The 22,695-nt window shown below is 42.8% G+C and overlaps 1 protein-coding gene across 1 annotated transcript; it reads right to left on the bottom strand.

Annotated features, from left to right (window-relative positions):
* Positions 1-11,882: 11,882 nt before the first annotated feature.
* TXNIP (thioredoxin interacting protein) lies at positions 11,883-20,565 on the bottom strand. Its single transcript, XM_085638353.1, has 8 exons — positions 18,396-20,565; positions 16,837-16,909; positions 16,566-16,713; positions 15,814-15,916; positions 15,444-15,700; positions 15,083-15,251; positions 14,415-14,569; positions 11,883-13,601 (listed from the first exon to the last, which is right to left on the bottom strand). The coding sequence occupies exons 1-8, from the start codon at positions 18,643-18,645 to the stop codon at positions 13,551-13,553; spliced, it is 1,206 nt and encodes a 401-aa protein (XP_085494479.1). The 5' UTR covers positions 18,646-20,565; the 3' UTR covers positions 11,883-13,550.
* Between the last annotated feature and the right edge of the window lie 2,130 nt (positions 20,566-22,695).

Genomic DNA, 22,695 nt, shown 5'->3' with positions numbered 1-22,695 from the left:
CAGGGGGTAAATTGGGTCTGGTATTCACAGTAAACAGGGCACGGAGACAGCATTGTTGTAGATTTCTGAGATCCTGCTGTGGTAAAGTCTCTTCTTTTTAACCTTCACGAGGAAAACAGATACGTAATAGCTTAGAGGGGAAGAGTATTGCCGTACCCCTAGGTTTTTACTATAAACCCTCAGTAAATGCCCCAAGAACACAGGGCTTTTCGTCTCTATATCAACTGGTCAACCACATTTTGGGTACCCCTGTGATCAATCCAAATAGATTTGCCCCACTCCTTAGCCTCAGTGAACAAGATTGACAACAGGAGCCCATAGCGACTAAGGAGGAACCTAAAGGGCCGGGAAATGTGAGAGCTGTGAAAGAAGATCGGGGACAGAAAATATGGCAAAATGCTAGTCATTAGGTCTTGGAATATTGCAGGACTTAAAAAAAAAATAGACAATAAAGAATGGCAAATGTATATAGATACAGCACAGTTAATAGCCTACAGGAAACATGGCAGTCACTAAGTTTTAGTTTCGATAGCTTTGTCTCTATAAGTACACCCACAACTCCATCTACTTGTGAGCGGGCAAAGGGAGGTCTGGCGACCTTAATATCAACCACAGCACCAGTAATCCTAAATAAATCAGTTCTTTATACTGATACATTTTTATAATAATGTTTTTAATATTATGAGGTATGAGGTAATTGAGGAACTCGATAAAGAATTAGTAAACTTTGTAAAAGCACCAGAGACCATATATCTGGGTAAGGGACTTCGATAATAGCAATTGTCAGTACTCATCGAGAAAGGCACGTGGATATTCTGATGTCTTAGGGAATGATCAAATTCACTTTCCCAGGACAAGTATGGAGATTCTAAAAACAAAGTGTTATGTAAATATAATTTAGTACTGTTGGAACAGTGTGATAAGGCCTACTTTTCAAGGGAATTGGAGTTGTTTGTGTATTGATCATATAATACTTTTAGTGAATGGTGCTGAGATGTTTAGCTCTCTTCTTGCAGAACCCTCTAGATTTAGTGATCACCTCCTGTTAACACTAACCAGAAATATTAAATCTAATTCCCATGAAGCCCCCAGTTAGCAGCCCATATCCAGGTAGCAAGTAATAATGGTATTAGTCTAAGTGGGCTGGGATAAATGAATTAGCTCTTTTGGAAATGGTTGCAAAGGATGACAAGGAGGACTCCATTACCTGTACCGAATGGACGGCGCCCCAGAAATGATTGTGGCTGCCTTCGGTAAAAAAACATCTGCAATCGCCAATAAATTAAAAGTGGCTAATGGGTTCCAACAAAAAGAATCTATACTGGTTTGACCTTCAATAGACCCAGCCAACCAAAACCTAAAGAAGGCTTCGCATTTTACTCCTAGAAATAGAGGGGTGGTCAAGGATTTAAGACACATCTACAAGCAAGCGTTGGGCTTGAGGATAAGAGAAGATTCAAGATTTTTATTTCAAGCTTTGGAACTCCTCGGAGGTCCACATAACAAGGGCATACAAAAATATAATACTTGGACTTGAGTTCATAAAAACAAATAGAGTGCTATCCACCTTCCAACCAATCTATTTGGCGGATCGAAAGACCGGAAATTCATACAAGAATTTAATACAGATTTAAAACGTATTTTTTAAAGTTTGAAACTTGGGCACAAAACATTTCATTTGTGGCCGCAGCAGTGGTTCGTCCATAAAATTTCAAGGAAAACAGCCTCAACAACTTACAAAGACATAATAGTAAGGCAGACAATTAAGACATGTTTCAAATCCTGAATACCATTTTGAGACAGATTACAAACATAAGAGGAATCATACCATTTATAATACATTTAGCAGAAGTATATCCAATCTCATTAAAATCCAGAAGCGTCTGACCCCATGTGGCAAATTCCATGCCAAATATGATTGAGGACTTTTCACAATAACAGACTTCATTAATATTTCATACCTTTTTTTTTTTTTTACAACAGAGGTCGGTGTCCAGGCGATGAGTTAACTTTGCAGAGGCTTGTTTCCAGCAGGCTTTTAATTCAATTGGCGATAAGGAAGATACCACGTTTTCATCTAACTCAAGTTAGTGCATACATAATTTTTTTTTTTTAAACACAATCTTTTTTCCCTCTTCAGATCGAAAGCCTCCTTGCATGTGGCTATATTGAGCTCTGGCTGCCTTTTGAATGCATGAATGAAGAAAAAAAAGAAAGAAAATCTCCTTGCATATAAAGTGCCTTAGTGAAAAAAAGATCACTTTTTTGCTGAGCAAAAAGCCCATTGTACCACTCCCGCCAAATCTTTTACAAATGTACTTTGGATCGCAAATTCTATCTAGAGCAGCAGCTGTTGCTTAAATATTACATGAGGATAGTCGTTTTAGGATTTGACCTTTGGTATTATACAAAAAAAAACATCTTGCTACATCTGTTAGCTTCACCACATACATTAAGGTGGGAGGAATCTTGGCCTGATATACAGAGAGAAGGTGGGAATAAATGTCTCCTACCTAGAGCATTGTAGAATGCGCCCAGCCCCTTGGCCTGAAACTGCGCTTTACCAACATTGTTTGAACTATGATCTGAATCACTAAGGGTGCTGGACATGATTTTTCCTAGGAAACAATTTGATCTAACCTTTTCCAATTTTTGAGAACTCAAGTACCATGGAAAGTTAACATTATTACATGCTTTCTTTCTTTGAATGAATAGAATTTTACTTTTTGAGGAAATTATCTTTAAATAATGCAGGTCTGTTTTTTGTGTTCAAGTGCTTCCAAGCTGCTATTTAGACCTTTCCAGGTAAGATCAAGAATTACACTGTGATCTGCAGAGAGCAGACATTTTAAAGAGCGACCTTCCATACTTGGTGGAAAACCTGGAACTTTCTAAATGAAGTTGGGAAGATTGTGTATGTATAACAAAAATAACAATGGAGTGAGTAAACATCCCTGCTTCAGACCATTTTTAGTAGGCAAATCCATAGATAATTCCTGCTCTTCACCCAGTAGAACTTTACACCAGGTTGAAGAGTGCAGGGCAATAACTAAATACAGCAGGGTTTCGGGTATGCCGGGATTAAGTAACTTTTTCCACGATTGACTTTATCAAAGACTGTGGCGAAGTCAATAAACGTGGCATAAAACGGAAGATCCTGTGATGGTGACATATTTTCATTACTAAGCTGCAGAACAGCGATGTTATCGAGCGTACCATGGTGTTTTCTAAAACCCGTTTGTTCAAATGGAATGATCATACTGCTCTCTACCCAGGTATTAAGGTAATCTAATAAGCACTTGGAGAAGACCTTACCAGGAAAAGAGAACTACAAGAACAGGCTTGAGCCAGTCTGGAGCAATCAGCGGGAACTAGAAACTGATAATTTAGCCTAGAAGGTGGAGGTATTTGTCTCTCTGGCAGACTGGTCAAGCAATTTTGGAAGTATTTTTAACCCCAACAATGAACGAGTAGATACCTCTGCAGTTTATTTTATATTAGTTTGAAACATAAATGTGTACGTACCTCTACTCTGCTATTTCTATTTATTATAGCTTAGGCTCATTGTGTTGTTAAACTATTCAATGTATACCCCTGTGCATCTTATAACATAGATGTTTATTTTTTAATTGTATATCATGTATTGTACCCTTTGACTAGATTGTTGCGGTTAATATGGCCACAACATGATGTCGTAAAGATGAACATTTTAACAAAATCACTTTTACCAGCTTACATCCTATCTTTATGCGATCTTTGCACACCTATGCTAGTCTGCATAATCGAACATTATCCATCTCTAATTGGATTACATAATTATTCTGACTTATTCTTGATATGATGTTTTAAAACCGAGAATTAAGGCTTGTCATAACTGTAATACATACTATATATCTGTCTGATTTCCTCCTATATGGATTATTATTATGAGTAAATATCTGTGATTGATAGATTGACTGATACATTGAACACATCCAAAGTGTGTCAACTCAAGTGAGTCCCCAATCACCCCATAACCCTAAAAACCCAGAGGTTCCTGTTCATTGCCAATGAGGTAGTTTGCTGTCATGTTGCCCTAATAATAAAATACACATTTGGGTATTGTTTGCTTCTGAAGCAATGATCTTGAATGCTGAGATAATTCAAAAACCTGTGCTAATTCTGTTGTTTCATTTAAATGCATCACTTCCTAGATATGAATCTTTCTTTAACCCCTTGGTGAAAAAGTACCAAAAAGAAGTGAAAAACTGATTTAATCACAGTAATATCGAATTCGACATCCCACACAAAAAAAAACAGCTTTCTCATTTTACTGCATATTCGGACCCTAATCATCTGGTCTGTGCGGTTTATTCTTTTTTTTTATTATTTATTTATTTGCATTTCAAAAAGAAACAGAACAAACTACCAGCCAGTATACAGTTATTACAAAATCATCCTCCAGATCGTCTCACAGTTACAGTTCAAATATTATTGCGTGCGTACCAGCATCTCCCCTGGTCTCAATAGAAGGGAAAAAAAGAATAGTTACACTCATGACGGCAGATTCCGGAATCCAGGACGACCCCCAACACACAACATATATCTGAAGAGTTACTAACGAGAAACACAGCAGCCCCGTCTCTGCCTTTCTACCCCACTCCCCCCACATCAGAAAGTGCATGCGCGTCTGCCCCCTGTCTGTCCCTGGCCCACGTGATGAAAGGTTCCCTGATGTCCCTTGGTCTGGAGGTGGGAGGCATTAATTCCCAAAAAGTAGTCAGTTGGGAGTGACCATACGTGATATCTCTGATCCAGTCTTTAATTAACGTTACCCTCTTCCTCCCCCAGTTGAGTGCAATTTGGCGTTTGGCGAGAAGGAGTAGAAGTGCATGCAGTTTGCGTGTCTTAACTGGTGTGTCCTTGACATAGCTTAACAGACCCAGTAGTGGAGTGGGAGCCACAGGTGTGCCAATCATCTGGTGAATCGTGATAAAGATTGGGGACCAATACGTTGCTAACCGTGGACAATTCCAAGCCATGTGGAGAAAGGTTGCTGGGCTGATACTGCACCTCGAGGAGCTGTCATCGTCGCGCAGTCCCATGCGATGCAAGCTGACCGGCGTCCTGTAGAAGTGGTGTAGGAACTTAAAGTATATTCGTCGGAGTTTGTAGTAAGGGGAAAGTTCAGTGAGTTGCCTACAACAGTACAACCACTGTTCCTCGGTGAGTGGGATGGGGAGTTCGTCATTCCACGCGTGGAGTGCCCGCGGCTGTATCAGGGGAGCCGAGGTTTGCATGTGGGTGTAGAGCCGTGTGATTAGTCGACGAGGTGTGGCAACCTTCAACAGGGTTTCCAACGCTAGCATGGTGGGCGGAGGACTCGGGAACGTCTCGTGCAGCGAGCGGCAAGTGGCCCTTAACTTGTAAAAGAGGAACAAGTCAGCAAAGGATACAGCCTGACCCTCCTCGGCAGCTGGGGGGGAACAAAATGTGCCCCCGGGGTAGAGGTCTGCGAAAGTACGCAGGTTCATCCTCTGTGCTGCAACGTTACTTATCCCTTCACCTATGTGAGGCAACATAGGTTTGTGCGCCAGCAGAATAGATGGGGCATAGAGTATAGGAGCACCAAACCTCTTCCGCAGCTCGTTCCATGCCCATCTCAATGTCTCCACAGTATCAATGCCGTCCCGGGGACGCCGATAAGGCCGATAAAGAGCCACCTGGAGTGGGACGGGAGCTGCCGCATCTGTTTCCACGGCCACATGAGGTTGGAAAGGGGTCGAGTGGACCCAGTAATGGAGGAATTGAGCCTGAGCGCACCAGGCATATAGTTGCATATCCGGGGCACCCAAGCCTCCCTGACAGAGTGGAAGTGTTAGTAGATCCCAGGATACCCTGGCCTTCCCGCCCACCCACATCAAAAATACTAACAGGGATCTGAGGGATTTAAAAAACGGGTTTGTGAGAGGGATCGGAATGTTTACAAATAAATAAAGACATTTCGGCAGCACTACCATTTTTGCTAGTGCAATCTTCCCAGCTAGAGAAAGCGGGAGCTTGTCCCACGCCGTAACTGTGCGGTTTATTCTTGATTACTAATTTTCTATTTCCTTAACATATTTTATTGTACTATGGGTGTGCAAGGCAATACAGACAAATGGGAAAACTCAAGAAAGTCATTTGGACTGTTGAGCTACTACAGGACCATATCAGTGACAGAAAGCTATTGGCTCAACCTGCCCGGGTAACTACTGGCCCATCTCTTTCCTCCTCTATCCAGTGAAAATTCTCGAATGTCTGGTTAGCAAATCTCTGTCAGCATTTTTAGAACGCACTAGCTGCCTGGCAGATGTAAAATTTGGTTTCCGTCCAGAACACGGAACTGAGTCTGCCTTGGTTTCCGTGATGGATGATCTGCGTCAGTTGGCAGACAGGGAACAATCAGCAATACTTATTTTGCTTGACCTGTCTGCCGCTTTCGACACGGTCAACCACGATATTCTGCTAACCCGTCTAGAGGAGGTGGGAGTAGTGAGCACTGCCCTGGATTGGTTTCGATCCTATCTATCTGGCAGGTGTCAAGCAGTGGCTCTCCCACCATTCCAGTCAGCCTTCACAAACATCTGTTATGGGGTTCCACAAGGATCTGCCATCAGCCCAATTGTATTCAACATCTATCTGAGCCCATTGATTAATACCATTCGGGCCCATAATGTGAAATTGGTAAACTATGCTGATGACACCCAGATCATTCTATCTGTTGATGGAACCCAACCTAATGCCCCGGAGGATTTTCATGCGTGCATGCACGACACTGCGCAGTGGCTATGAAATAACTCTTTACAATTTAATTCGGATAAGACCGAAATTCTACACTGCACAGTTGGGAAGGTTCATCTGCCTCTTCCTTACAACTTTTTGCCTCTTGGCACATCTACTCCCTTGGCGCCGTCTAAGACGGTGCGAAACTTGGGAGTCATGCTCAATGCCAACTTGTCATTGGAGACGCAAGTGAATAAGACAGTGGGGTGCTGTTTCGGCCTTATGAGAGCTTTAGGAAAGATTCTTCCATTGCGTCCAATCTCGGCCAGAGCCTTGATTATTCAAGGAGTTATCTTAAGCAGACTTGACTATTGTAACGCCTTACTGTTGGAGTCCCCCAAATATCTGATTCAGAGACTGCAACGTGTTCAGAACACAGCAGCGAAACTAGCCCTGTCCAGACCACAAGGTTTTCTGCCTCAATTTGCCTAGCCAAGCTACACTGGCTTCCTGTGCAGAAAAGAATACATTTTAAATCCATTTGCATTGGGTTTAGGGCGCTGCATGGACTCGGTCCTAAGCCACTACAGAAGAAACTGGTTTGGTACACTCCTACCCGGAGCCTCCGTTCCTCTTCCGCCTGTCTGGCAAAGGTACCCAGGTTCTACAGGGCCAGACTGGGAGGAAGATCTTTTAGTTTTGCCGCCGTGAAACTCTGGAATGAACTTCCACTCGAAATCAGACGATGTAGTACCTTGTCCCTGTTCAGGAAAAGGATCAAAACGTGGCTGTTCCCCAGAAAATGATTCTGTCGTCTCTGAGTAATGTTCATCTTAGGCTCTATCTTTCTCGCTCCTTGCTTGTCTGTGTTCATGTATCTTTAGCGCCAGGGTACCCGTAGGGTATTTGTCGCACTCTATAAATGTTATATACAATACAAAGCGCAGTATACAAAAACCAACAACCTCTCATTCTTTGTTGTGCAGCAAAAGGATTAAGGCTACTCATCTTGTAATTATCTTTAGCCTGTAGCGCTGTAGATTCATATTCCCTGAACAAGGTAGATTATTTTGAAAAATCGAAGACAGATTATTTTGAAGAATCCAACGAACCGTCTCAGACAGTCCAGAAAAGAGCAGGTGATATGGAAAGGTCTATGTGGGATTTGTGAATGACTTAAATTGGAATTTTCTACTCCACAGGTCACCCTCTCCTCACGACAACTGCACTTCTCAGGCTCATAGAGTTTCCCCTTTTAACCACAGGTTACACAATCCTTCAGTCGTCCTGCCCTCCCCCTCCTCCTGAGGGAGACCCCACAAAGTCATAAGATTTATTGTCATTGCTACTTTATCTTACCAGATTTTGGTAAAAATATATAAATTCCCTATACTAACATGCATGAGTGATGATCTCGTACCACAGCACTGTTCCCGTAAAAGCATGCCTGGATAGAGACCACTTCCATAGGCACAATATGCATGAACTCTCCTGATGAATAATTCTAAGTCTAGTTTCACATGCTCCACTAAATCCGAATGCTTTGACGATTGAATGAATTTCAGGACTAGAAATGAACCCATACATTTTTTTTTAACTATTCTCCTCTCTGTTTTTATTCCTCCAACCTCCTTACCCTGACAGGTGTTAATAAACATATGATACCATTGAGTTATGTCTTAGGCAAACAATGTTTTGTCCTGATGAGAATACCACATTGTTATGGGATCAAAACGCCCCTGACCCACACTCTGATCCGTTTGGTTGTGTATAAACGTCATGGCTGGGTGCAGAAGTGTTTTTCTGTTTAAATAAGTGCCCCCGATTTCTTGTACGATTACTGGTCACAATTTGTTCTTCCTTGCCTGTATGCAGTGGCGGCTCCTCAGCTATGGCGTAGGAGCATCGCCCCACTGCTTTGAGCAGTGTAAAGGGAAGGAAATGTAAAATGATAACTTTTAGTTATCATTTTATGTTTCCTTCCTTTGTGGGCGGGCTGGGCTGCTCTGCTCACAGAGAAGGGCAGGAGAGTAGTGGTTTGCCCACTCCTAAGTGTGCAATGTCTGTTTGGTCAGCCCTCTCGGGCCGCCCAAACCAGTCATGTGCACTTTCCCCGTTCCCCATGCACGCTGCATTACAGCCTGCGTGGAAAACCAGCCCAGGCTCCCATTCCCTAATTGGTTTTGAGCATCCTGGTTCGACGCTCAATCACAACGCTGCATTGCAGCGATGTGATTGGTCAGGGGAGCCTGGCTTTCTGTCCCACGAGGAGAGGAGAGCAGGAGCAAGGAGCAGAGAGGTGGCGGCAAGGTAAGCGTGTATTTATTTTCATTGCGCTCCCTTGCGCCTGCCCCCCCTCCCCAACCCCAGCATGTTGGCCTTGGGTTTGGTGGTTGTGTGTGAAGAGGTAGATTACAGAAGTGCAAATGAAGTATGCCATGAGAAGCTCTGATGTAGTTTGGAATGGGGAAGTCAGTGAGGGGGCAGAAGTGTGACCTTCTTGTTTGGCTCTCCTGTTCAGTGAAGCAGGACTGTTAGTGAAGTTTCCAGGCAATTCTAAGTGTGGTGTTTCAGCAAAGCATGGGTTCCATCTTGAGAATAATTTTTTTGCTCCGGAGGTCTTTAGTGAGACTGCTATGGGTCTTGTGTGCTGTGGGATTTCAAAATTAGAGGGGTTCTTAGTGATTAAGTGAGTGATCAAGATGAAAGGGATCATGTTCCGGGTATTTCATCACAGAGGTTTATCTGAGATCTCACTCTTTATTAAATACTCCATAGCACTTGTATGCACACTTGTATGCAACACATTCTCCTTATTTTGGGAAACCATAATAGTGAATTGGGTAGTGATGAAGACCATCTCTATAGCATGGCTGCGAACTAGAAATGAGAGGTAACAAAAAACAACTCTGCAGGGACGCTGCATCAGTGTACTAACTTTGAGAGGGTCTGAGATTCCTTTTTAAGCCAGGCATCAGTTCCTGTTTTTCTTAACTTTCACAAGGAGGAATCAATATAGGGTACTTCCTCACAGACGTATTTTTGACCCCACATTTTCATTGGAGAGGTTGATGGATGAAGTTGTCTTTCGATGGGCAAAGTAAAAAAAATATTTTAGAAAGACTTTTCTTAGAAAAATATTCTTCAATTCTGGACCGAGGCAGGAATAGTTTGACTATCCAATGATGAATCACAAATAAAATCCCTTTGAGAATAAAGTTATAGCCAGAGTAGATAAAGAATATTGGCAACAAAATCTGTGTGTTGCACTTGGGCCCTTCTGCAGGGTCATCCTCAAACTTTTTGCCTTTAACATCCCATTTTCTGAACCTGTTTTTGGGCTTTTAGGACTCTGCGCACCTTACGGCTGCTAACCGGCGCTAAAGGGCTTGTGCTCTCCCCTTTAAATATGGTAGAATTGGCCTACACCACATTTATTTGCTTGTAAGTCCCTGGTAAAGTGATAATACATGAACCCAGGGCCTGTAAATTAAACACTACTAGTGGTCCTGCAGCACTGATTATGCTACCAACTTAAGAAGCCTTTTAAAGATGTCTCTCCGGCCTGCCATTGCAGCTTAAACTGCCATTTCGACCTAGCAAAATAAATCTTTTGCCAGGCCTAAACCTTTCTTTTTAATACACACAAGTCAACCCTTGGGTAGGCCTTAAACAGACCATAGTAACCCAGTTTCCAACAGTGTGGATGCACACAAAGCTTGTACCCCACCATATGCAATCCAGAAATCTACAGCCATGTAATCTCAAACCCACATACCTTCAGATGGTTTAAGCATGGGGGAAGATTACTGGGGGTTCAAGGCCCTAGCTGTGGGACGCCATTTAAGACCTGCTCTAGTGGGCTAAACCAAACTATCTGAGTTCCACAGAACTCGTAAAATGGGATCTTTTCAGATGAGCACTTCATCAGATATCAGAAGTATGGAATATTGGACAGGATAACGCCTCATAGAAGATTGGACTCCTGCTTCGCCACACATGAACTCAACATTTAGAACTTAAGGGCAGTCGAAGCGACATGCAGCGCTTTATAAAAATGTAAATAAGCATAACCAAGTTGGAGACCTGAGACCACAGATATGAGTCCTTGTTTCTGTCCTGGTTGCCTTAGACTGATCTTGCTGGTCTCCATCACTCCTTTGGAAGATATTTGAAGCCCTCAATTCTCATTCTGCATAAATGTTATTTTTTTTGTTTAATAAACCCCATCCTAGGCCTCCTCTTACTATTGGGGAGTGCCAAAGCTGCCAGGTCCGATTCCACCGCCCCACATTTCCTGTCCCTTAATCACGCTCTTGCAGGTTTCTTTTAATCCTCGCTTTCTTTTTTTGTCACCAGTTCCACTCATCCCCTTCTCTGCTCTTGAACCAAGTCGAGAAATAAGGCCCTGTCCCTATATATGCACCACGTGCAAAAATTAAGCCCTGGGCTATCAGTAATCCATGTCCCCAAATATGAGCACAACTGTCCACCACCTGCACAAATAAGGTTCTGGGCTGGTGTCCAAGGCTTTCATCCTTCAACATGGGATTACTTTCAAAAGTGGGCTAAACATTCCAGACCAGGCAGCGTGCTTGTGCCCAATCTGAATGATGGGAGTCACTTACACACTCATAGCTAGACTGAAAACTTACTGCGCGCGCAAGGGCCCAGAGAGTACCCAGGATTGCGAGAATGGTAGGGTTTTTCACATTACTTACACGCTTTAATCATCAAATAGGTCTATAAAGCCGCCCCAGGTGTTGGGGGGGGGGGGGGTGTAAAAAAATGCATCCTCACAGGAAATAGGTCCCTGCGTTGCCAACATAGCCTAGTTACTCTCCATCAACCTATTGTCTTTGGCTATGCCGAAGAAACCAACTAAAGGAGGGGTTTGTGGCCCATTCACACTTTTTGTCATGGAGGGTCCGTGGGCATAGAATTCGGGGTTACACCAATGGGCCATGTAAGTTCAAAGGGTCTGTATTGCAAGAAAGATATCTTTCAGCGAATACTATCTGCTCCTAATATCAATAAATGGACAATGTAGTCATTTTATGTTCTTTCAAATGAGCATGTTCCAACTGCTTATTTCTTATGTATTCGAATATTCAGACAGCAAGCAAACCGGAAGTACGTATTTTTCAAAATGTTTATTTAACAAAAGAAAGCCTGTTCGGCGATATCGTACAAAATAAGTGCTTTGAAAACAAATATACAAAATGGTAATAAAAAATAATACATTATCAAAGGCAGCGGAGTGAAGTCACTTAACATGCAGTGCTTAGATACAGTACAATACAACGAAAATGAAATATAAGTGCATTGTTTCTCGTTAGGTCTACTTCCCTGAATACTTGCAAGAAGCAGTGGTAAGTGGTAAGAGCTCGTTACAGTACTCATGGGCTGTACCAAGGGGCACAGTACGTGGGGGTGCCACTAAGGACCAAAGGCATTATGGCTTTAGATATCAAGAGCTTTGGTCGATGAGCATCTGGGGAGGTACGCGGAATGCATTACGCCCTCCCTTCCTCACGAGACGCTTCCTGGTTTGCCTTTATAGCACCGGCTCCATGAGACAGATGCAATACAGTTCACCACAAAACAAGTATGACCACATCCAGATGAAGTAATAGCGAGAAAATAGTTATTCTGCGACATGTCAAATGAAATGTTAGCTTACATTCTTGAGGGGAGGAGGTGTGGTCAACACAGTTGACGCGTACAAACTAAATAAGTGCTACAAAATAAAGTACATTAACACTGGTTTCGTTAACCACAGTGAAGCGAAGGCAACAGTTCATGAAATAAATACAAAAACACAGATTCGGATAACGATTCAGTCGTATAAAGTGAAAGAACACGCAGCAGCACAAACCACCTAAACGGTCTTTCCCATTTTGTTGCTTTCTGGGACTGAAATATTGAGGGTGGTCGAGGTACATCTTTGGCGACAAAGCTTTTGCTTCCCCGACAACGCACCCCACTTTTAAGGCAAACGTCCTGTTCTCCTTTATTTCCACATTCTCCAGGTCACAATAGAATTCCCACTCGTCACACCCTTCCCCCTACTGCAGTTCGTCTTCTCTTCCTCTTTTCTTTTCTGGAATGCCAAGAGTCCAATCTTAACTTAAACTTTCACATCACCAGGCTTCAAAATCTCTATAGTGGTCAGTCAGTGCCAGAAAGCAACAACTTTAGGGCAAAGCCTAAAACTCGTGAAAATGCAGACCTTTTAACAATAAAAACAAAAGGTGGACATAAGTATAAATAGACATTCTTATAAGCAAACAAAACATTGATCTGTATAATCTGTAACAAAGGCATTTTCATGAACAGAAAACTTTTTGGAGCGAAAATGAACTCTTTGTGTTGATTCTACCCAACTTTCAACGTGTTCTTGCGGTAGGCCATGATCCATGGCCAACAAACATGGCCAGCTCAACTTATTTAAGTCCAGTCTTTTCGTCTATGTGACCTCGCGCCTTGGCACATTCACGGCTCCTGTGCTCTTTGGTGGGTATAGAGACTTGAGGCATCAGCAAGGCTGGCTTTTAAACAAGCCCATCAGTGCGGCCAGACGAACTTACGACTATCAGTTTCACTAAGAGAATCATAGTTGGCAAGGCTTGGACAACCAGATTCATACTGCGCGGTGCCTTGTTCTCTCCGCTCACTGGCACTTTGTCAGGCACAACCCTAAGTGCTTAAAACACTGGCAACGTCCCCTGTGCTTGCGTTGATCGCAGTGCATCGGTAAGTGCAGCAACGTAGATATACTTTAAAAAATGGTAGATCTGTTGTCTTTAACGTGCACAGTTGTTGTTACAGTTGTTAGCCACTTGGTTGGCGTCCATCTGGAAGGAAATAAAAGATTTTTATTAACATTTCTGTAACATGTTACTTGTCTGCCTCAGTACAAGATCCCTCAATAAAATCACTGATTTGGCTTTTTGGATACCGAACTTGAATGCTAGACTGCCTCTGTTGACGTACTTTAAGCAGCTACAAGGAGGCCTATTCACAACGGCATTTTGGAGTACTTAAAATAGTACTCCTGTAGTGTTCTTAATCACATTAAATGCCTTGGTGAATTGGGCCCCAAAAGATAGGAACTGGAATATTCAGGCAGTGGGCTCATACAATTGGGATAAAGAGAAAGGACTGTGCCCTTTTTGCAATTTTACTAGTACAAAGTTGGATGTTTCAAGATCTGTTCACAAAGCCACCTTAAGTTCGTAAAATAGTAACCCCATAATTCTACTACTCATACTCAAATGCATCCGTGAATCAATCCCGCTGTGCCAGGGATATTTTATCCTAACTTGGAAACCATAAAACCCTCTATCTCACACCAGCGCCCTTTATCTGCTGTTTGAATATCTACAATGTTATCAAAGAGAACAGTTAAAATTAGCTATAGAGTGTGCCTGTGCTTTAATGGTACAATAAGTAGGTTCTCTAAGAGGCAAGGAACCTTACTTGACGTAGTAGGAATTATGGGCCTGCGGTACTAAAGGGTTTTGCCATTTTGTGTCTATGGGAAAATGCGTTTGTGCCTTTGGACCATGCTGGATGCCAAGCAGTGGTGTACCCATGGTGGCGCCCGCTCATTATCCCATCACTAGCGGAGGCGAAACACCCAAAGGCACAATGAAGGCTGCACTCACCTCAGTATACATTGGTGGAGGCATGTACTTGAACTCGGGGGCGTACATGAAGATGGGACTCTCGCAGCAAGAGCTGTCCAGCTCATCCAGAAGAGGTGCGGTGGGGCTCTCAAGTCGGTGATCCTCAGGCACGATGTCCAGGTAGCTTGGGGGTGCTGCACAAAAGAGGCAAAGCAGTGGTAAGCATCATTCAGTTAAAAGTAATTGACAATAAGCAGGGCATTCCTTTTCTCAGTTTGAGCTCCCCCTCCCCCTTATTTTTGGAAAGCTGATCAATGTTCACTTCCACTGACTAGAATATCTCGAACACGTTGATGGAACACACCTTGACGACTAGATTCTCCTGTTCATGCGTAGCAGTGTTATTACCAGTTATAAATGGTCTAACAAGAGGTCTTTAAGTTAGACATTTTGAATATGGACTTTCTTGACCACAGACCACCCCAAAAACATGATCCTTCTCTGTTGTGAACTTGCGGTTTTAGCTTAAATGATTTTTACAAAGGCAGGCCGAGAAAAAACTATTATTTTAGGCAGGGTGGCAAAACTCTACGGAGTAACCTATTCTTCACCTTGACATCAAGAAGAATGATCTAACACACTAATTAACAACCTTGGACCCCAAATGTGCTGCGTGTGCGCGAGGCCTAGACTGAGAATGAACCTACCTTCTGGTGTGCCGGGGATGTTGAGGTCCACCCAGCTCATCTCCGAGCTGATCTGGCTGCTCTGACTGGCCATGCTGGATACGCGGCTGCTGAGACCCGAAGATGTGCTGCCAATCACAAGGGGCAGGTCCAGGATGATCTTCTTGGATCCCGGCACGCTGACGTAAATCTGTGGAAACCAGGCAGAGGCAGAGAGTTAGTGACTCCATAGACCCCTTTCTTTCATGCATGCAAGCACAGTTGCGGTCATGCAGCCATACAATCTACCCCCTTCAACCACAAGGAAAACCTCCCTCCCCCTCAAAAATTGCAGGGGCGATCACGCTTATATGGGAGATGTAATAGACAGCGCGGTACTCACCAGAAGGGAATATTCCACGCGCAGGATGTGGCACCCCAGGATGGATGGCTTGATTTTGGGGACCCTCAGGCTCTTCCCGCGCCAGGAGTCGGTCATGCCGGAGATGATGTGGTTGCCCCTCACGCTACATAACTTCTGAGTGAACACCTTGGTCTCCCCGTTGGCGAGGTAGGTGTGCTTGGCCAGAATGGCTGCTTTAGGCACCACGATGCGGGAGCAGGTATTCTCGAAGTCGGCACAGATGCAGATTTCATCTCCTTCAGATGAGAAAGCAAAGTCTTTTGTTATAGACACTTGTGGTAAACTCATAACATGGCCTTTAAAGTATCCCAGCATCCCCTGTGCACAAGAGACAACCGCAGGGACCTACCTTCACAGAAGCCTTTCCTGTTGATGCTGGCGCTCAGAGACACGCTCCCGTCAGGGATAAAAAGGCACGTTGTCTTCTTGTTCTTCTTGCCAGAAACTGGGCACTGAAAGGAGAAGAGCGCACAATTGTTACAACCTAAATAAAGGCTTTTTTTTTATAGCTTTTTGTTACAAAGTGTCCGAGTCCTCTCTGCAGCTTCAAGGTTTCCAAATTCAATTGCTCCGCTGACCTTTGGCACACATCGCTCTGGCTATGCAACACTGATGTCTCTAGCACTCCAAGTTTCCACTACAAGAATCTAACTATGGAACCAGAACTGTGGTCAGTCTACAATATGAGGTGCACATAGGGCCTTGGATTTGAAGGGAAATGCGTGCTCAGGTATATTATGCCCTCAAGAACTAGAAAAAGCCACCCACTGCTCTAATCTCTCGGAAATCCCTGTAAAGGACTTGTCCTTAATGCCAGTTTCTGGCTCCCCTCCAGGTCTGCTTATTAACTATCCCAGGAAATAAGTCACTAGCTTCAGGCTATCAACCTAGGAAGTACAATGTAACATTTCACTCTGCATGACAGTTATGGATGGGCAAGTGTGCTATACGCAACCTCATGCCTCTTCCCAAATAAAGCACATATTCCCAAGAGGAGTTCATTAATGTTTTCTTTTGGGGTTTTTTCAGATTAGTCGACCCTCCAAAAATCCTAACATTCAAAGAAAAGCAGGAGACTCGTTCTTTAGCAATGACAATTACCATTAAATCAGGAGTGTTCACGTCCACCAAATCCACAACGTCAAAGCCTCTTTTAACTTCCTGCGCAGGCAGCGATGGGCGGTCCAGAAAGATCTTCACACAGTAGTTGACGGAACCGTATTTTCCCTTGAACGTGCTTCCCAGAGGCCTAGAGGACAAGAGGGGAAAAAATAAGGTGGACATTAGATGACAGGTGAGGCCTGGGCTGTGGATCAAACAAGAGATGCAAGCTTGCATATTATCAGTGGATGGCAGACATGCAGATACCTACCCTTGAGGAAGCTCAAAGCTGAACTTGTACTCGTATTGGTTTCCAGGCCTTAAGATGACAGAGCCGTCAGTGTCTACAGAAAAAGGAGAAAGAAAAAAATGCGTCTATTAGCAAACCAAACGCCTTCCACATACATGGCACTAAAATACACTCTGGAGTATTCATTCACACATCCAAAGAATAAGCTAGTAACACCTATATTCAAACAACTGATACCCAAATCCAGTGGAAAAAATAATTTGGAACCTGAACATCTCGTTAAAGCCTTATTGGTCCCATTATCTATCCTACAAGAGGCCAGCAAGTTAAAACAGGTGTTGTACTTTCCCCATCAGTAAGCTTTACTGAAGTGCTTACTAGTGCCAATCAATGTTCTGCCACCGGATGCCAGTGCATGTCTTTCCTAAGCCTGTTTGCAGTGCATGCCTCTCCCTCTGCAAGCTGCCCTCCTCAGTCCAACCCATCCAAGCATCCAATGAATGTCAAGCCCCCTGCTGTAACCTCATCTGCGCCATATACAGAAGGCTCTACTGTACTCTGGAGTTAGATGTCACAGCACCACACCATTCCACCATATATCATCATGGCCAAAAAGGAGTTAAGATGTCTCAGCACCACACCCCTTCCACAATATATCATCCAGGCCAATAGACACCAATAATATCCATCAACCGCAGTGCTTGATATGGAAAAATAAAAGTGCAAGTTCAAACCCTACAATCACATCCATAAACCAGAACGCACATCTAACGACCCGACCCCAACAGGACATCACTCAGTGAATAGCCAACACGAGTTTGACAATGTTTACCATGTTAATAAGCTCACTTCAGCAGCATCAAATACCAGTTAATAAAAACACCAATACCAGAGGGACGGAAAATTTAGAGAGGCAATTCTATGATTTTCTCTTGGGCACATGCGGGCTTATTCCACTTCGAGCCCTGCGACAACAGGCTCGCGCCTCATACACAGTCTGGTCACGTCCTAGCTCAATGAATGGCTGCACTGCATACATGGGGAAGGTGCCACACTGCGGAATCGATGCACAACTCCCATAGGGATGGGCTTTTCAACGATAAGCGAGGTGTGCGCGTGTATTCGTTATATTTACATTGGAGTGGCTATTCTTTCAGTGTGGTGAAAATCACTCGAAACAGCAGGGCGAGCCTTGTGCGAATACTTAAGGGTGTCCCTGTACTTGGGGATTCACAATGAAACAACGTATAACAATATGCTGTACTAGCATGAATGCCCACCCCATCTGTGATTTTTAGGCCTACATTTATTTAAAAATATACTGCACAGAATGGACACAATACAATGTGCCATGGCAAACATTCTTAACTAGTGAATAATCATCAGGAAGTTTAAAACCAATTCTTCCAAAAACAATTGTGCTTTTCGGTCTTATTTTTACACGATCCATACATCCATAAATTACAAAGGTATATGTGCATGTTTGATAAGCATTGATATTATTTCTATATACTATATTACACACACACACTCCAAACTAAGCAGGACGAGACACATCACGCATTATTCCAGATACTCACCACAAGCCTGGTCCTCCATCTGAAGGGTGTCCTGGATCCGCAGGTACTCCATCTCCTGCTTGCACTGGTGCGAGCCCTTCGACCAGAACACCTTGGCAACGCCAGTGGCTAGCAGCCGGACAGCGCTAACTCGGGTCACCTCGGCTACCGTCACAAGGACGCGGCCGACCACTTTCTCGCCTGGGCAGTAGACCTTGTCGGGCTCGCTGAACGTCACCTCCATGCTTGGGCACCTCTTGAACACCACCATGATGAACGAATAAAGGATCAAAGGTTGGCACTAATTGGCTAATAAAAGGCAAGTAATTTAGCGCTCTTCCAATTAACTAAGTCGTTTACAGTTTATTTAACCAAATCCCGGTCAGAATAGTTGCTATTTCAGGTCACTGAATTAATTAAAGTGGATGTAAAGTGCCTTGCTATCTGGCACAGAGCGACCTGAACGTTCATATGACCAGTGAGGTTGTAAACACAAGGCGGAAGCAAGCCGCCTTTTATAGTCTCGGGGAAGCAGTGACTTGTTATTCTATCATTTCACTGCCATGTGCTCGGAGAGTGATCGCCCGTGGCCAACGCGTGCACACCAGCCTCATTGGCTCCTAGACAGCTGCGCTGCAGCTGTTTAACCAATGAGAGGCAAGCAGCGGCGCGTGGACAGCAAGTGCCAGGGGCTGACGAACACAACAAGAACAGACCGGGTCTCCCCTGTCTTGCTAAAAAGAGAAGAGGGACAAGGAGCGCCTGTCGATTTGTTGAAAAGCACTGTCAGCCATGTTGGAGAGGACAGCATATCAAGCAAAGCAATAACTTGCTTCTAGAAAGTAAGCGACAGTCACCTATCTTTAGTTAAAGTTAGGGAACAATGTAGCGGCAGCCTTGTGTAACATTTTATAATAATTCTGAAAATCCAGTGGCATTTTAGTCAACCGTAACCCTAAGGGAAGCAGTTAAAGGACACCGCGGGAACTCCAGATCCGTATTTTCTTTTAACAACTAGTGTAGAACAAGGTCACTATATTCAAAGGTTTTTTGTGAAAAGGAAACCTTCAGGGATAGAGCTTGTCTCCATGGTGTCCTAGCGCCGTTGGGCACACTGTATTTTCATGTAAGTTGCGATAAATTGCTTGGTTTTGCTCCTTATTGAACTGTTCGGATTCACTTAGTCACAGACCGAACTGCTTCCAATTCTGCAAAGCACTGTCTAGGTTTTCAATCCCCTCAGGTGAGCCTGCACTCTTCCTGGAAAGAGCACCAGCGAGTGACACCCTGATCCCCCAATGAACGTTTAGGATTGTTTTAGCATTCCACAGTGCTATCCAATCGGAGCGCGTCACAGCAGGTATTTATTGTTCCTGTCCTTGTAGTGTGTTTTTTTTGTCTTTCACTTCATATTAGCATGTACGCTCGATGAGTTGGGTTAGGTGAGGGCGTTTGGGCTCAGTGTGAAAGGGGAAAAAAAGGCAGCAACTTAATTTCTGTGACAGAATACGTGAGGACTGGGTTATTTATTGCAGATGGGGCGTGGGCAGGCTTGATTTACGCCAAGCTGTTAATTTGAGGAGAACTAGCCCAGACTGCTGAGGGGAAATTCTTTATCATATTAAATTAGGGAATTCTGTCTTTGAGCACAGCATAGCTGGGACAAGAGATCATTTTTGCCAAATCAATGATTTTGTTTGTGTGGGGGAGGGGAGGGGGAGTAACGCATTTAGCAAGAGCGTATTGTGTACCGACATTTTTGTGGCCAACACTGGGCATCTTTTAGACCGGGGTTTTTGATTGAACTAAAGTTGATTTAAATTTGCACCAGGGAAGTACCAGTTTTAGGTCGAACCTACTAAAAAGTGCATGTACCATGTGTTGCAAGGCATATTATGGTTTACCAAAAACATAGAGCGTTTTGGTGTCTACTTATTGCTTACCATTGGTTTTCTTGCCTTGTCACTCCAATTTGATCGCTTCTCATTCATATTCACCCATGTCAGTCTTGTGTTCGTCCCTCCTAGTTTCTCTTTTCAGTCTCTGACTGGCTGCCATCTCTGCTTCCACTGCTTGCTTTTCAAGCACTGTTGTTTTTCTTTTCTTTTAAGCACTCCATGAACATACATGTTTATTCCTGCTGTCTGCCTTGTGTACGTCTTAGTACCTAAACTCCTTGTTGCTCTCTGTTGGTGCTTCTCTAAGCCCCCTCCCTCCTGTGCTTGTCTGTGCTTCTCCTTATTGCTTCCCCCACCCACGTCCTCCGTATTGTTTTCCTCCAACCTTCATGTTGCTTCCGCGTCCCTCCCACATTCCCTGGAGATGTAGCTATATTTTCTTCAATTCATACAGTAAAGCATCCCAGCTAACATTGAGTATGACATCCTTGTAACTTTTTACTCCTAATAATTCAGTTTTTAGCGGTTCTCCCAATCCTTCCATTTTACACCAATACATATTTTTTGTTAAAGACAAAAAAAAAAATGTTTATTTAGACAACAGCATCAGAAGACAGAGGAAGTGCTCATGTGTATGAGGAGTGTGTGAGAAATGAACCAAATTGCATTGAGTAGTTTTCTAAAATGTACATTGAAGTGACATAGGGAATTAGTGGCATTTAGTACCATGACATTTTAAAGGGAGGATTTAAAAATGTCCTTGGGTTCATTTGGTGCCTAAGATATTTTGATTTAAATATAAATAAATGTCAGAAATGATATTAGAAAAAACCCTTAAGTTTATTTTACCTTTTCAAAAAGCCCATGCACACAGCATGTGATGGAAGTAACTAAAGCCACTACAAAGATACAAAGGATAATATGTCAGATTATCCAGAGTATCGTCCATGGCTATTCAAAAGGAGCAACATGTACAAGATTGATAAAGTGTATGCTGAATCCTTGGTATCAAGAAATAGGATTTATAAATGTGACCTCCCCCCCCCCCCGAACACACAAAATTAATCAAATTGGTGATTAGAACAGTGGCTTCCGAAAAACATATGCATCATTGGGCTATTTGTGAATCTTAATCTAATAAAATAATATTGCTTAAGACTTCATTATGGCTCAATAGTGTTTTTTGTATTATTTTAAACATTTGTATTCAGTTCAATCATAACAAAACCAAGCACGCTTATATAGAAATCAGAAAAATTAGAGTTCTCTTCATTGACCTATCTCTGATAACTTGACAAGTGAGTAGGTAATATGATCAAAAGATACCAGATCAAATATAGTCCAATCTTGGGTACAATTCGTTATCCCCTCAAGTAGTAATAACTTTAAGGGTACCACTTAATTACATCACATAACTAGACACATATGTAATGTCTCTGGTTATCCAGTTTAAGGTAAAAAAGAAGAGAATTACATAATCACCAATGTGAGTTACAGAATACAGGTCAGTGAGCACAAATGAGAAAAAGAGTAGGTAGAGAAGATGTTGAAAAACCCACAACTATTCAGCTAGCTCTAGATTTGTTTAGAACAGCCTATTCATTGATGTCTAAGAGAATTGTTTCTTTATTGTTTTGAAGAGAATAAAAAGCTGTCCAATCGAATGGTATACATTTCAGGTTGGCTAAGAATGCCAGAGACTTTAAACAAAACTGTCTCCTAGTTTCCTGCTACAAAAATTTTGGAAGTTGGAGTTACTAAGCCAGTCAACTCCCATGTGCGTAGCAAACCCAAGACTACCAAGAATAGTTAGACGAGGCACCAGCATTTTTCATTTACTTAAAATAGATATGGAACCAATGACGCATATAAAATATAGTATATAAAATGTAATATGAGCCATCTTTTCTTTCACACTGTTGGAGAAACAATTATATACCCAGGTTTTACCATGCAAGATGGATAATGATTTTTTGACAAAATATGAATCTCATTCAGTTTCAACTTTATTTCAGAAATGGTTGAACTGTTCACATTCAAATAACCTGGTGCTTTCAATCTTTTGGCAGTGCCAATGTAAATGAAAGTCTGTGACACTTAGTTTGATTTTTTATGAAAGAGTTCCACACATTTTGAGGAGTAACATGAGCCAGGATTATGTGACTCAAGATGGATACTCAGTTTTAAAAGAAACTTAGTAACCTACTGCCAGTTTTATCTTTGCCATCCAGACATATGTTTAAAACTGGAGTTCAAAATTACTTAATTTTCAACTTGGGAACAGGGCGCCGACCTCTAATATATTTCTATATATTGCAACATGTGATTTTGTCAGTTTAAGCAGATCAGGTTAAGAATGGAGTATCAGGAAATGATGACCATGGACCTATATTGTAATATTTGATTGACTTTTATGGTTCTCC

This window comes from Triturus cristatus, chromosome 12 (assembly GCF_964204655.1).
Source record: "Triturus cristatus chromosome 12, aTriCri1.1, whole genome shotgun sequence".
Classification (NCBI taxonomy): domain Eukaryota; kingdom Metazoa; phylum Chordata; class Amphibia; order Caudata; family Salamandridae; genus Triturus; species Triturus cristatus.
Note: the sequence above shows the minus strand (reverse complement) of the source record. Positions and strands in the feature narration are given on the sequence as shown.